Raw genomic sequence first — 17723 nt, 5'->3', positions numbered from 1 at the left:
TGACAAGAAATAATTGATATATACAGATGTAAAGGGCATTTGAAGCTCAAAACAATTACTACCGCTGTTATTTAGATTTAACCGGTTCCATCCGGAATTTACTAGTTAGTTCAACATATCGATCTTATAATCTGTATATACAAAATATTGCCGGATGTGAACATGACAAACAAAAATAAATGTTCAAATATTTGCTTTTAATTATTATCCATATAATTTATTTGTTGCATTTATTAGCTATGCCATCCGATTCATTTACACAATAAATTGTACCATTTAACTTCAGTACGTCAGAAAACTAATGTAAGCGATATATTATTCACACAAATATTCCTAGTATCTAGTTCGTATTTGTTGATAATGAGAATTCCTTATTTTCTTCACATAATTGAATGTGCACTTTACACACACTCAAATTATCTAGTCATTAGTACGATCCATAGAAACGTCCGATTTGATTAAGATATAGCAGCTTTGGAAAATATGAAGATAAATTCAAAGGTATCATCTTACGTATGACTACGAGCATAACTGCCTAGCTTTTAATCGTAAAGTTCCTCGTCTTGATTAAATATTTTGTCAAGGAAATGACATTTAGAAAATTCAATTGGTTCCGCAAAACAAATAACTATATATGAGTTTATTTATATAAAAAATCGTATGACCCTATCGGAGAGGACACAATCACATTACAATATGTATTCGCTAATCATCTAACCCGTGTTCTATAACCACAGGTCAGACGCTATTGACAAATAATGTACAGAAAATGATATCCAACATAACATATCATCATTATATCACAAGAATTAAGGCGATATAGATGGGTATTCTCCAACACATTTTAGTGGAATTGGTTTGTGCTGTCTTGAGTTCAGGAAATACACAGTATGTGCACATATACAGAGTTATTTAAATGTGAGTCGAAAACAGTATCACAATTATCATAATCATATATATTTATATCACAATTAACACTAAGTAATCTTTAATAACTTACAAAGACAAATACTATTATTGTAAGATTTCCACGTTTCGGCTAATCAGGTATATATTAAGTGGATCGTTGGTCAATTCCACCTTAAGCTGGTTCACACTAGAGATGATGACAGGAGCAGGGGCTTTGTTTGATGCCACAGCTCCATGGCCTTAGGTCAACTAAATACGTTAAAGTCCTTACCAACTTGATTATATTGCTTTCGATATGTTGATATTCTGTATTTCTGACGTTGTCACGTATTTGTGATAATTGTAGTTCTTCATTTCTCAGTTCTCAGCTACAGAGGCTGCCATCCTTCATTTAACAGTGTTTATCAATCGATCCAATGTATAGAATAAAATCAGTCGGGCCGTACAGGGGTGTGACCAGCACAACGGATGAGTCAATCTATGGATGTCGAGTATATTGTTAGAGGGTGTTTACAACATGTATCTTTATTACGATTACATCGTGACGTGTTTGGATGGGAAGGGCGTTTGTGGTCAGTATATATGTTATGACAGTCACAGATGCGTAGTATTTATATATTTTTTATGTAGTAAGAACACGCAACACACATATAATTTTAACGTAAGAGGCAGTTGCAAAAACAAGGAAGGTATTTCTTTATTTCTCTCTTTTTCAGATTGACATAGTTTTGGACTCCAAAATAAGGATTAACGTGACGGAGCGGATCAGGACATAAGAAAATGAATTTTCAGTCGGACATTTTATTCATTGTGATTTTTGTGCTAACAACTTTAATAAATTCGAGTGGAGCATTTGGATGGTACGATGGCTATAGATATAACTTATTTACCAAGCCACATATTTCTAAGAACAAACAGGAGGATTCTCAAGCTCTTTTATCATTGTGGTCAAAATATCATTTTCTAAGGAGACGTCGAAGTAGTCTAGACGCCAACATATTTAAACCAAATGCGTTATTTATGAAAAGGTTTTTTCATTTTTCACCTCTAATATTTATGAAGAACAAAAATACCAAATCTAATAAAACAAAATTAAAAACGTTAAAAAAGCATGAGAAACATGTGTATAGACCATTCAATGCATTTGGCATCTTTATAAATGCTTTTAGAAAACCTTTAAAGACGGAAACCAAGGATTCATCCTTTACAGAAATCGTGCCAGAAATAAAACCAGTTGATGACTTTAACTCACAAACGGAAGAGAATCCATCTTTAGATCAGTCTGTATTAGATTTTTCAAATGAACAATCTATTGTAGTTCCGAATCTGTCCGAAATTGAAAATGTTCCACCTTTCCGTCCAAGGCCTCATGAACCCATTAAAAGTATACCTACTAGTGTTGTTAGTGAAGGAGAGGAGGTCTTTAGTGATAGTCACCTAGGTAATGTCAATCATTTTGGTATAGAAACAAACAGAGATTCAATAGGGACTGAATTATTAGGTGCCGGGCATGATTCTAGTATACCTTCTATCGACGAAAATAGAGACGGGTCGTCCGCTCAGCTCCATCATGGTATGAATACACATTCAAAAGAAACCGCAAAAAATCTAAATTTACCACAAGTTGTCCTTGAGCCTATCCACCAACGGGCCAGCGTTTCGGGTGGGTTCAACCAGCTAGGATTTAGTGATTCTGATACACCTAATCAGGGTGTTTTTCGCGAGTTCTCGAATGAGCCTATGGATGGGTTTGATACAGGTTTCGTCGACGGATTTCAAGGAGATCATGGCACATTTCATGACACAATTCCAGATAGTAGTGATGTATCTACCGATGGGCAGATTACAGGCGATATTCCGGAAACATTTGGATTTTCTGACGATGGATCATTTCTTATTGGGGACGATAGACTAAAGGACCACAATTTATTACCAAACACGGGGTTTGAGGATCCATTTTCACCCTATGGTGGTATAGAGAATTTTTACGACCAGGAGTTTGGTGGAGGCTTTGAAAATTTGGACAATTTAGACAGCTCTGAAATAGCTGGTGGTGAATTTTTTGACGATGGAAACGATTTTGAGGGATTTTTCGACACAGATGAGGTAATGCACGTTTCGTTTTAGTTTGAATACCTATTTTTGATTTTATCAAATATGTTAAAGATGCAAGGTACGTTTAAGCATGGTAACCAGATTTCTTTGGTTTCATGAATTCACGTATTATATTGCATTTTCAATCGATATAAAAATTACAGTAATTCAATAACCTTATTATACTGATATTGTTTCTTACCCTTAAAAACATCTTTTTGTTAAAAACATTGGTCTAGTAACATGATTTAAACAACGATTTTGTGAAGACGTGTAGATCCGGTTCCCCTGCAACTTATATCATTGCACTGTGATGATTCACATTCCACAATGATTGTGAACACATTTTTTAATATAAGTGTTATTCCCTTATTGGTATAAAGTGTAATATGCAAGTAATATATAAATTGTGACATTCTTTTCTATTTAATTGCTTTTAAACATCTGTTAAACATTTATAAATCATCGATACTAATGTATGAGACGTTTTTGGCATACTTGATTGATTGTTTGATTACGCCATTTAAAGGCCTCCCCTGTATGCAATGTCTGTATACTTTAGGGAGGCTGTGTTATATTCGTATTGTGTCTCCAGGTAACAGTGGGACTCTTTCATTTTTTCTTTAATCCGTTCTTATATTGATTTACAAATCGAATTACCTCTGTTTAATTCCGTACCACCAGAGCTGGCCAGAAACTGATGAAATAAAAAAAACAAAAAAAAACCCAGACAATATTGGTTTAAAATGCAGAGCAACCAGTCACCATTCTATCTTCGATTTATAAGTCATGTTTTGCCTCGTTGAATAGAACAGTTATTTATGGAAAATTAGTTTAAAACTTTTAAACCTGAAGTGTTAGCTAAGTCGTCTATCTCTATTTCATTAATCTATTAAATGCCACATATCAGGTAAATGTCACCGACTTGTAAACGTGTAATTGGAAGGTCCAACAGAGATTACACACAGTACATATGTCATTACAACAGTGAAATGATATTGCTATGATGTCATGATGGTTTATCATATTGAAAATGTCGCAAACTGTTACTGGTAAGCTTTTAAAGTCCCTGGGTTTTTTCTCTTCTTTTTTCATTTTGTTTTGTTTTGTGTTTTTGTTTGTTTTTGTTTTTTTTTTCTTTTTAACAATGATTGAATTAACATATATCATATCTACTAGAAATATTCGTTTACAACACGTGCATTTTATTCTATTTATATTTGCTCCTAAAGAGAAATAAATAAACTATCGATTAGCCAGTGTTACATACTGGTAGTAATGGTTTATACATTGGACAGTGGAAAGACATGCTCTCTATGATACAAAGTAATGTACCGGTCTCCTTAAAGATACATTCTTCCACATTTATTTCCTCGAAACATATTTATTCCTTTTTTAGCTATTGTAAAATGTGTCAAGTAAAACAACTGTTACACCATTCTTATGATACAAGGTCACTAAGCTTGTGTTAATACATCTAAAAGCTTCAACAAAAACATGTCAGCCTGTGCATTTATGTATGGACCACCTTCAGTGATAGAACTCATCAAAGTTACAGGTTTTCAAAGTCTCTGCAATTATTTCACGATATCTAAGGTAACCAACCGAAAACATTTCAATACATCGCATGGTATCTTTTCTGACAAAAACCAAAACAAGAGTTTATTTTGAGTCGCTCTCTTATCATGAATTAAGAACGTGGACCAGAATTAACAGGATTTCATACATTACATCGCCTTACCACCATTTAGGACAATAGGTCGATCGTATATTTATGTTACTATTGCTGGCGATAATATTGTCGCAACCACAAGGACTAACTGCTTTCTATTTCATACCCGCTTCACCACATAAAATTGTTTTGCGCTTTGTATTTTGAAATATTATCGAAAAGGATTATAGAACATCCCCATGTAAATTGATTTTTACAGACGCAAATTAATTTCGTGATAATGGTCTTGCCGGACTAATTTCTATGAACAATTGGACTGTAAGGAAATAACCGAAGTCCTAAAACAGAATACATTTCACGATCACCATTTGTAATATGCAATATCCGCCCTGGACTGACAATGGTTTCCACTTTCTAATTTTAGTCAGGATGTGACGGGATCCGGACCCGGTCCTGTACCATAGACGCGGAGTGTTCCTGCCTAGGTCTGTACTTCTGTATAGAAGGGATGTGTGGAATGAGGGCGGCCTTACCTACTAGTGATCACGGTAAGAAGGACATCCTAGAGGGTGGTAATAAAAACATGACTCGGCGAATATTGATCCAAAAATGCATTATTAATACACATTTTATTATTTGTCGAATTATAACTGTTATAGGAAAGAAGATTAATCAGTGTACAATGTATATTCAATATGCATTTTAATGTCTCGTCGCATTATTAATAGAAGACAATTAACGATTACTGAAATGTTAGGGTTGCGATCCGATAGCAGAATCGATTATAATCAGTAAAATATTGAGTTTCACGGAGACTCTTTAACAAAGTAAGTTGCGATTTAAGCAGATGAACAATGTACGTCGGGAGAGTAAGCATTCAGACAGAAGAATATCAATCAATCACTGAACCAACTAATAACAAAGTACATTGCCCTATTTTGATAATCTAATCTACATTTGTATACACATTTACACTGCATGGAACAGACGAACCACTTGCTAACACTTTTGAGCGACAATATAGGTTACTCAAGACGCTTTGGTCTGACATTGTGTTAACCGTGCCATTTGAGATTCCTCGTACCTCCAGGTAGATTTCACCTTTTCCTATGATTTGTTATATTAGAGGATCTCAATCTTACCTACTAGTTCATGACTTTATTCTTCTTTAAGATAGGTCAATATTTATGAAAACTGCGCCAATTCATATGACGCTAATCCAAAAGCTGCCAAGGTTGTTTGAATTCCAGAATGGTTTCCGATACGCTAGGGCATTCAACTTGGATATTTTTTTCAATAGGTGAAAATTGTCTACATTAAATATTGAAAGTTTAAAATCATGAAATAAATCAAATAAAAACAACGAAGTGAAACCTAGATGATATTTTTAATGTTTTTGCGGTCCCTGTTGTAAATTGGAATGGCCTTTCAAACACGTTCGTCGCAATGAATGATAAGAAGGGATCTGTCCGGTATGAAATTCCGGAATTCTAAAAACAAAATCGCATACGGATTTTCTTTAAATACAAAATTTGGAACAACAAAATCCTAAAAAGAAACAGACATGAACCAGATATGATATCACAAAATCATATGAATTGATGTCGAGGACCCTATGTGTTATATGATATTTGAAAAATATATTACCTTGGGCATATCATATACAAATATTGTGAAACTCACTTGGGTTTTTCACCTAATTTTTTTTGCCCAATGGTTGAATTTTTAGGGGACGAAAACATGATAATTACGTACAGATTTTGAAACAGTCCTAAACATAACGAAAATTTGTTAGCATTTGTAAAAATACAATAGTTTTGTATAGTGTTCTATCAGTAGAAATTTAGGACAAAAAAATATCAGGATTGATACTACATTTACCCTAATATTACAATTTTATGATTCTTTTTTTTTAATTTTCGTCAAGCAAATTTACACGGATGATATATTTCAAGCTCAAGTGTCTCAAAAGTAGTTCGAAAACACCTTTTTTTACAGATTTAAAATCTGCATGAAAGAATTCAAGAAAATAGGACCTGTATGAAAAAAATGACATGGTCTTCCCAAAAGTATGGAGATAACTTCACCTCCATAACAGCTCCGTTTCCTTCTTTTGTCGATGACATTTAACCTTCATTGTTTTGTTGAAAACTTCATCAGTTCTTTATGTTTTCATCGTATGTTACTTATTATGCGACTTATCTCTACTGATTTGTCATTCCACGTTTTCTCGTAATCTTCCGTGGACTTCTGTATCGTTACTGTTTTATCGTTAAGAGATTTTGCTGTTGCCTTTTATTTCAAGATGATAGATTTTTACATAGTGTTTTTTCGTTAATTTTATCTGTTGGCTTTATTGACAGTGTTCTTTGTTACCATTTCTCCACTTTTTCGTATTTTTCTCTTTTATCAACTGTTTTGTTTTCCTTTCGTCATTGTTTTGTTGTTATTTTGTCGTCGCTTGTTACACCGTACATATTATTACCTAGTTGTGATATTTCATCGAATATGCACTGCCCTCCAAAAGTTCTGTAACAAGTGCAGTTTTACAAATATACATGAAATATAGAAATGTGTAGATCTTCTTAACAGGCATCAATATATATTATTCATTAGCATATTAACCTTCTCTAAACCATTAATTGTTTTTCGATTGTTTTTTCAGAGATAAATTGCCAGTAACTTTTAACAAACACGTATGTAACAGAACTTTTGGAGGACAGTGTATATAGTTAAAGATATAATAATAGTCATTTCATTCCACATGTTTCTATAAACCAAATGAACCAACTTCCTTGTACAATAATTGACAGTTTCACATTAATGTTAGTGGGCTTTTATAGTTGACTTGTAATGTATCGCACTGTCAGTATAAAGACATTTCCGTCAACATTTCCTGCAGAAATATATCGGTCCCTGTAGTCTGTATCATTAACTTCATCGTACAACTTCCCTGTGGGAAGTGAAGCTGTATTTATTCTCACAAAAGCAATACGATTAATAGATTAAATTGTTATGCAATGAAATTCGAGATTAAAATCGCATCATTACATATAATAATGTCCTAAGGATCATGCGAGTGAACATTTAAAGAGACATAGAAAATTGAGTTATCATTACAAAAACAAATATTTTTTCTCCAATTCGTTACCTCTTTAATTATACCGTAAATATTTCGCTGTCCCCCTTCTTAATTAATATACTATTAATGCTAACATTCGAGGAATGTTTAGTAACAATACCATTCAACTTCAAAATCTTCCTCTGTGTATGTTGTTTGTGTCAACTAGGAGTTGAAAGCGGCAAATATTTACGAAGTACATGTAATATAAATTGAAATTTTTTATTCCTCGCTAAACTGCCACGATTGCAGAATCTATAACTTTGTTTCAAAGTGAGATTCTTAAATATACCATAGCAAACTTCTCTTTGATTTTATTATGTATTTCTAAACATTTTCTTGAGGATGGAAAGCATGGTTTATCTAATGAAATTGTTTCACAACCAGTGAACTTTCGATGTCACCTTCATCATAAAATGATCAGGCGGCATATACTATGTACGATATGAGTATGTAACACTATGAAGTATACATGTACTATATAATTTCATTTTACAGGATTTAGCACAGACATAGGCGGTACATGGTTAGACACCCCGGCAGACTACCGCTAATTGGATATGGCCGCGAGTATATCCGGGATCGAACCGTTTAGGACTACGCTTGAATACGAAACCTCTGCTTCAGATAATGACTAATTTCGATATGCTGAAATATATGTTGGTGAAGTGAACTGCACGTGCATTTTAATTTGCAGCCAGATGTCTTCAAGTGTACATTACACAACGTCGGGATGACAAAGACATAGATGTGTCTCTTTACAATTAAAAAGCAAGAGTCGGTACATATAAACATATAGTAATTGGTTTTGTTGGATGGAATTTGTGTTATTATATACAAAATAATAAACCTCAATGCTTTCGATCAATGGAGACTTTGATAACAAATTCCAGTTCTTAAAGAATTTCATATTGTAATTACTTTTAAAATGTTATTTTGCGTTTTATGTACATTAATAGCCGTGTTTCAATTAAAAATGTTCTTTTAATGAAAGAAAACAATGCATGTACATTGTTAAAAAGATAAATAGAATACTTTATAATATCACAATTGTATAATTAAAATGTTTTTTTTTTCTTTACGCATTTCTTCAAAATAAATAAAGATTTAAATGAGTAAAAGTTTTATTTGTGTTTTATCCTTCGTGTTTTATCCTTCGTGTTTTATCTTTGTTTTCAACTTGTACACCTGCTGGTAACATCTATTTGTGGATAATTCGGTTTAAATATGTTAAAACATGCGAAAGGATTTTACATTTAAATGGTGTGTCACAATTTGATTATATATTTTTTCAGTTTTTTTTATCAGAAAAGAAGAGGTTATGCATTTTTTTTTGTTTCCTTCGTGTTTTATCTTTGTTTTCAACTTGTACACCTGCTGGTAACATCTATTTGTGGATAATTCGTTTAAATATGTTAAAACATGCGAAAGGATTTTACATTTAAATGGTGTGTCACAATTTGATTATATATTTTTTCAGTTTTTTTTATCAGAAAAGAAGAGGTTATGCAATCAATTTCAAAAGTTAAATATCAAAAACAGATCCATAGAATTCAAAAATCTATAGAATTCTAAAAATAAAAGGGGTAGACAAAATCTAATGTAACACTAAAATATCGTTAATAATATTTGAAAATAATTAAAAAAAAAACGTTTTATTAATCACGATTTCAAAAATTTTAAATTTTGTCTAAGGAAACTGCTTGAAGTTCACTTACAGGCAATTTTATGTAATTTATATGCTATTGAAGACACCTATGATGACAATAAATTTGTCAAACTTAATAAATGCTGATCGTTACAGCACAATTCAGGGAATGTAAAGATCAGTCGGGATTACAAACGTTATAAAATCCATTAATACTAGACACAGAACATGACAATTGTACTTTGGATGGGATAACAACAACCACGGATTATAATGATCAGATGTCCAGCATCTGCTCTATTAAAATTCTACACACAGATAAAATCAGATGCATCTGTTTATTTGACCAGCGCTGTTAAATCCTTTAAGAACCAAACAGTGATCGCTTTATTGAATTGTGTGGGTTCATAAGACACGTCTAAAAGAAAATGGCATGCTGGAAACCATATAGCTTAATATTTCTTGTTCAGTTTTATCTTATGTCTAATAACGCCATCCGTTGTAAGCACGGCTTTTATAAATAAGAGTGACGATTGGTAAATACGCTGTGGACGTTGAGGACATCATCTATGTGTATTTGATTTATTGTTGTGATAATAAATTCTAGCTTTAGAACGTCGATACATGATCCAGCTTGGTGGGTTATAGTGCTATCCCACTAAATATTATTCACTCAAAACTATTTATAAGTAATGTGGCACTGTGCAAAATTACATATCACGAGTCTCATATCAACATCACACTCGTAGATGTACCAGCCATGATAGTGACACCTGGGTGAAAGGTTACCACAAATCATAGATTTACAATGTGCCATTGTATAGCTTCCAGGAAATAAAGGACACATAATCTAAATACGTCCTTACGTTTATCTTCAAATAATCTAAATACGTCCTTACGTTTATCTTCAAATAATCTAAATACGTCCTTACGTTTATCTTCAACGTGTGAGATGTTTTCAAGAGAGATATTAGAGAAACACAATTAAGATAAATAAAAAACGAAAAGTCATCCTTAGAAAGTAAATATAATGAAGGTGACACCCTAACAGGTTAGCTACTTACTGTTGTCAATGGGAGGTATATTAACTATATTTGACCAATGGAAAGGACTAGACATTAATTTATTATCACAAGATATGCGTACCAAGCGGAACACATAACGAATGCCAACGTCACCAAAATCTCGATTACAAAAAAAAATCCATCTAATACGACAGATTACTTTTTTTTGCTAAAATCTCTGCTTCATGAAGGTCAAGGCAAATCATGCGAAATAACATCACATTTAATTAATATGTCACAATTAAATTATATGTTTTAGAGGAGATTGAGTTAAAAAAACCCAAATAATTTTCCATAGAATTCTATAGAATGTCCCAAAAAGAAATAAAAAATGGACAAAAACTAACTTCAAAATACCTAGTTTATTGTCATGATGTAAAAAATGAGAGATTGTTAAATCATTAAAACAGTTACTGTATATGATATTTATAATATAGTTTCATAAATGACGATTTTTGCAAATTTAATTCTGTCCAATAAAACTGTTTGAAGTTCATGTAGGCCTACAGACAATTTTATGTTATTGATATTCTGTTGAAAACACCCACGGTAAAAATAAATTCTTCTACAGCAGTAAAAGCTAATCGTTACAGCACAAATGGCATATTCAGCGAGTATAAGATCAGTCGGGAGTAGAAATGTTATAAAATCCATAAATACTACCCACAGAACATGTACTTTGGATGGGTCAACTTCAATGTCCACGTGCTCTGATGCCCATAAATGGCTTCTGGTCTATTAAAATTCTAAACACAGACAGAATGAGATGCATTTATTTATTTGAGCAACGCTTTATATATCTTAAGGATTCTGAAGAGCCAAACATTGATCTTTTTATTGCATTGTGTGGGCTTATGAAACAGTTTAAAAGAGGCATGTTGGTATCCAGGTTGATTATTTATAGATCTATTAGTGATTCAGTATTACTGGTGATGAGTGAGTACTGTGTATGGGTAAGCATGGTTCGAAGACTCTGGTAATTACGGTTTCGACTTTATTGACAGCACATTGAGTTTTCTGGCCATTAACCAATTATCTAAAATTACACGTACCAAGAGAAAATAACTCTTTCAAGGGAGACAATTCTGGTGTATCCCGACATACAGAGACATAATTATTTTGTTATATCGAACAAAATCAAGATAAACCCATAAATTTATTATATTCAACATTAACATGTTATCTAAATATCTGGTAAAGGAACCCATGACGATAAATCCCAACAACGTTGCTTCATTCGTCGGACTGCAAAATAAAAAGCAACATTGTTGCCATTGTTGGTTGACGATGATGTTTACTTCCGGTCACATGCGGAGCTTCCAAGGGGTTATTTCTCTGGAGTTATTTTCCTCGCCTCCCAATTCCGAGGAAATATTTAATTTATTCAATGTCATGTGATCAAGTTTAATCCAATCAGAACATTCTAAATGAATGTGTGGTATAATAATAGGTATTATACTAGCTGCAATATTGTAGCTTAAAGCACTTTAAGACAGATAAAGATGTCGTTTAACCAAAATGTATAGTAGGCCGGGTACGTATATTTGTCCTAGTATTATACATCTGGATCAAAGGCAAGTTAACATTCACATCAGAAGAAGATCATCCTACAGAATACTAATGCTCAATAATCAAGGGGTCAATGATAGGTCTACGTAATGTCCACCCCTGGACTATGCCAAAGAATAAATGAAGACAATTCGAAAGATAAAAAAAAAATAAAAAAAAAAAAATAAAAAAAACTCTGGTCAATCACAGATCGGCATAAAATTTCCTTAATTTGAAGATTATATTGAGCGACGCCCAACTTCAAAGCCTAAAGTCATCAACACAGTGCCGTTACTTGATTATTTTGATGTACATCAACGGACCAAATTATTTGTCCATCTGTTGTCGCAAACAAAGCCTCCAAATTTGCTATGAAATAGTTCAGGGGTAGGTTTTATGGCAGCAATAGAAACCACTGGAATATCGAGGATGTTAGATATATATTATTAGACAAAAGACCATCACCACAGCCCACCCAATTTCGATCATTTCACAGTTTCAATAAATTCAATTCGGATTGAAACTGAAATAATCTTGGATAAAACAGTTGAATCCCCTACGATAGGGTGACATGACGATTTGCCGACCATCGAGTCATAACGTAACAACACCGGAGTGGTCAAATCGCCATGGCACCCAATCATGGGCGCATTACTTATACTTACAAATTATCACACTAAAATGAAATCCACAAAAAAAAAAAAAAAAAAAAAATCCCGATCAAACTGCCATGTAGACAAACTATGAATTGTTCACGTTTCTATGTTATTTCTGCTTAAATTGTATAGGTTTAAATTGTCTATTTCAAGCATTATGCGCGCAAAATTTTGCCGGGTGACGAACATGCCCCGAAGCCGGACTAGCCCCGGTCTCCCCTATTGTTTAAGCTGAAAACTGCATCAAAATGTTGTATTGTCTCAGACACAACAAGTCATGGGCACTTTCTGTTCATTGTAAAATGGTATAGGCCTATATATATAGTCAGTCAAGCTTTTTGGAAATCACATATTGTCAAGCGAGGTTATTGTGTTACTTGCCGAAATCTAGTTTTTGTACCTATCCAATCCTTGGTTAAACCGGGGTCATTTAGGCCTAAGGGCGTGTCAGAATTAGACGTGGATGACATCTGGAGAGAAAAGTTATATCCATTGTAGGCTTATTTTGTCAAAAGCGGGGTCATTCAGAGCTATACATGTACATTTGTACGTGTGTCGATTATCTTTAGATTATATCGGATAGCAACCGTTTTAAATGTCATTTTAAATTGTCAACTATAGGAAATTTATTTTTATCTAAACCAAGAATTTATAAGTGAGAAGGATTCGTCACTGTCTCTTTACACTACCAAACACCACGCGAGACGCCTATAAACCGGGAATAAAAACCGTTTTTCTCAACAAATGCTTGTCTTATCGAGTCAAACGAAACACCAATGTAAAGTTTATTAAATTTCACAACGTTTACTACATGCTTTAAGGACGAAAAAAATAGAATACATGTATGCCTTAAATTTTCGTTAAAAAATACGACAGCTCATGAAATGACGGCCCCGCTTCAGAAAGTAAGGTGGTAACCGGATATCAAAGGAAAATCAGGTGTCGCCCAACGTCACGGTCAGTGCACAAACACAAAAGCTCCTGCCTTGTACTACCCCAAAACCCAGTGTGACTTTAAAAATTATCCTTCTCATATATGTCCTTGTTTAAACGACACACCAAAAACGTTGGGAATGAGATACATGTATATCGCTTCAAAATTGGGTCTATTTTCCACTAATAGTTATAGAACGCCTTTCGGACAACTTATGAATATCATTTATCCTTATCCTTGAGTTAAGTAATGTACAATATAAATCGATCTGGATAGCACTAAATGACGCGACAATTTATGTTTTATTTTTCTTTTACCAAAGTTTCTCTTCTTACAAAGGTTAATAGGAACAACAAAATCATTAAGGTAGCTTTTATTATTTTTTACCACAAGCCTTCCACCTCTGGGATGCGGGTTCGAATTCCCATGTGGGGCAGTTGCCAGGTACTGACCGCTGGTCGGTGGTTTTTCTCCGGGTACTCCGGCTTTCCTCCACCAACAAACCTGGCACGTCTTTACATGACCCTGGCTGTTAATAGGACGTAAAAAATAAACAAACCAAAGTTAACGAATAAATATACGTGAACATGTAATTAGGGGTCGAACCGGGTTGGGGCTAATACATGTTACTGTGCATGTGTAATAGGAGTGTAGTCACGTTCGTCTGTCACTACGAATACTAGTGTCACTACTATGTGTAATGTTACGTTGTACCCAGGTTCAATGTCGTTCAACCCGGGGTTCCGTAGAGATATAGCGTGGTCAGAGAGTAAACAACACAGAACTGTGGTACAGGGTATTTTATTGCACCCGCAGATGCTTAAATATCAACAATCAACATGTAAACAACAACAAAGTATACATATGAACATAGGAGGACCCTACCGCTGGTTTAAACTTACGGAACTATATACTACACAACTACGTATACTAACTTTATAAAGGGACACAGATCCCCCAACCCCACAGACAACAATAAAGAGACAGACACGAGAGAAGGAGAGCAGAGAGTGAGCCTACCAGCAGGTCAGTGCTAATGCAGCTTGAAGTTACACGGACTACAGCGGGTTTATATAGCGATTACACAATGGGACAAATTTAGCCAATAAGATACCTTGTTACAAATTGAATGAAAGTAAAGGAAGTAACCAAATTGAGATACCCGGATGACAACAGGAAACCAGCGGCAATAAACAATACGGAAATATAACACCAGCAATTAGGCATTACAAAACAGATGACATAATATTATTTATATTAAACAAAACCACTTTCACACACGACCGGCCGGTCATACAATTTACAAATATCAATCCTTTCACACTCCTCCCCCCTATGAAAAATAGACAAATGTTAAAACAAAACACAACATTTGTCTGCAGCAAAAATATAAATGAAAGCGAGAGAAAAAAATTACAACTTCCGCACCGGAAGTAATACTAACAACAACTACATTATGCACAGATAACAATATATATATATACATGGTGCCTCATTAACGCACATAAATCCAAGTCTATAAACAAATGTAAATATATACTGTATCCCAAAAATATATTGAAAATACAAACAAATTGGGAACTACAGAACAAAAATATATATACGAAACAATCATACCCAATTTGCCAAACAAAAGTACACACATACATAACACAAAAAAATATCACCCAAAATAAGGGAGGCGAGTGCAAGGGAGCATCTCATTCTCCTATAGCTATCAATTGCACTAAGAAAATAAATACAAAAATTTTATTAAAATATAGATCATTCAAAATGTAACACACAATAACAATAACGAGCAGATAAATAATTAAATAATGAAATGATGAGTGTGACTGTCACACCCAGTGTATATTTGTTCCAGAGGAGATAAACTGTGTCCAGTCACACATATAAAATGCATATAAACAAAGTATACCCTAAATTATTGTACCAGGTTTTTTTTTCCATATATATATATTAAATACGTAACACAAACACATGCGACTGGATCACAATTATTCCATCATACACACAACCAAAATATTGTCTTGTAACAATTTTCATCTTAATTTTCAGGAAAACATTTTTATTTTGATCGGTATTCCCGCGTAGGGTCTCACTGCACCCTCCCACAGGGCATGCCATACGTATACCCTGTGGCTGTCACACAGGACGGAGGTCCTCATCTAACTCCTGCACATTTAGATCCAGAACATCCATTTCTGCTAAGAAAAATATACAAATGTTGGAATGAGTAAACGGTTTAATAAGCACAAAACCTGGTGATCAAATAACTAACGTTAATCATTTACTACAAAAGTAGTGTTGTGAGGTGCTTTATAGGCCTATCTAAAAATAGATCCCGAAGTCAGGATTGTAGGGGTCGCTGTGTCGGTGACATATATGTTGTAATGAGATTAAAGGAATCTTGTTAAGTATTATAGTAACAATGATTAGACGAAGTCAGGATTGTAGGGGTCGCTTTGTCGGTGAAATTAAAGAGATTTTGTTAGGTATTATCGTAACAATGATAAGACGTCGATAAAATAGTCATTGTTGAATACAACGGTATTGATGAATCGCGTGCCACTGTGTGTTAATCTTATTCATATATTGATAGATGATTAGTGCATAGACTATCGGTTTTAATATAATTCACCTGCCGACAACAGGTAATAGTGTCGTAAGATGTATAATATTTGTTTGGCGAATTTAAACGGTTTATTGTTAACAATCTTAAATACTGGTTGTTTGCTACAATTGTGTTGATAGGATAAATATCTGTATAAACAGTACCTTTGATCGTGACATGAGATTGCGCGTAGTTAGTGAGACATTCGGGTAAATATTGAGAAACTGATATAACTATTTTTTGTAGAAGACAAAATAGTTTACTTCTGTAGTTATATTTGTATGTAACATCTTCTGTATATATGAAACGACTGGCGGAGTCATCTTTACTTTCGTGTCTAAAACAAGTAGGCATCGATCATCACTCGACATCATGGCTAGCGCATTGAAGTCTCTTGGAAACGATGTATACCTGTATTCGGGTATGGTAAACGATGAATGCCGTATAAAGATAAAGAAGCTGCAGACTGATGAGGAGGGGAAAATGGTACCCGTTGACTATAAAGGGATATCGATGACTTTGGAACAATGGAGCGCACTGATGAGGGTCAAAGGCGAAATCTCGGAAGAGGTTAAGAAAGTAGAGGATCAAAAAAGCGAAATGAAAGTTTCATGGAAGTTGTCACCGAATCGGTTTGTGAGTGTGTCGAGGATCAAGTCGAAATATATACCGAACGATTTCTACTTTACGTTGGTGGACATAAGGGTGTACTTTATGGGGAATACTGACTTGCCGGAGAACCCTACACGTTATGGAATAGCTATGAAACCGGAACAGTGGGGAGTCGGTTGTATCGTTAAGCGCTATACTGGAGAAGGAGCTGGGAATCAACGAGGAGTCTGGCGAACACATTCAGATCATGATTGAGTGTCTAGCATCGTCACTACTCGAACACGTAGATACATTGGCAAAGAAAAGCTGTGTCGGATGTGAATGTGAACATCCTTCACAAAAACATCACTTGGAAGGTTGCCTTATGGAACAGTCGGATAAAATCGATAAATTCTACGACTCGGCCAAAAAGAACCTGAATCGCATCGCAGTACTGGACAAGGTGTTGAAACTAAGCGAGGACGATTATGACATTTGGAACCTATACAAACAAGTGTTGGAGAATAATCAGTGTGAAATCGTCAAAATGATGAATCTGCCTGCTGACAAATGGAAGTTTGTTCTGCATGTTGACGAGGAAAATTAACTTTTTTTTTTTTTTTTTTTTTTTCGTGTATACAGACATTTGTATGTAGTTTGCCATATACCAATACAGACCTATAACTGAAATAAACAAATAAAAAAAAGAAATAACATGTGTTTGTTTTGATGTCTTTTAATTAGTTCAATATATATATATATGTGGTCAATTCTATTAAAAAAAAATATATATATATTCATACGGTTTTGTATTCGTTGCTAAAATATACTTTCGACCGCATATATTTTATGTATATATATATATATATATT

The 17723-nt window shown here is 34.0% G+C and overlaps 1 protein-coding gene across 2 annotated transcripts in view; it reads left to right on the top strand.

Annotated features, from left to right (window-relative positions):
- LOC138304921 (uncharacterized) overlaps positions 1-8851 on the top strand; it is a 41768-nt gene extending 32917 nt beyond the window's left edge. The window contains exons 1-4 of one of the 2 annotated variants that reach the window (XM_069245315.1): positions 1176-1481; positions 1626-3015; positions 5100-5223; positions 8295-8851. In XM_069245315.1, the coding sequence (XP_069101416.1) occupies positions 1690-3015; positions 5100-5223; positions 8295-8350 (1506 nt within the window). In that variant the 5' untranslated portion in view covers positions 1176-1481; positions 1626-1689 and the 3' untranslated portion in view covers positions 8351-8851. Of the gene's footprint in view, positions 1-1175; positions 1482-1625; positions 3016-5099; positions 5224-8294 lie in introns of those variants that run through there. The other variant, XM_069245316.1, reaches the window with a different exon arrangement.
- Positions 8852-17723: the final 8872 nt, after the last annotated feature.

The sequence above is a fragment of the Argopecten irradians genome, chromosome 12, assembly GCF_041381155.1.
Source record: "Argopecten irradians isolate NY chromosome 12, Ai_NY, whole genome shotgun sequence".
Lineage (NCBI taxonomy): Eukaryota > Metazoa > Mollusca > Bivalvia > Pectinida > Pectinidae > Argopecten > Argopecten irradians.
Note: the sequence above shows the minus strand (reverse complement) of the source record. Positions and strands in the feature narration are given on the sequence as shown.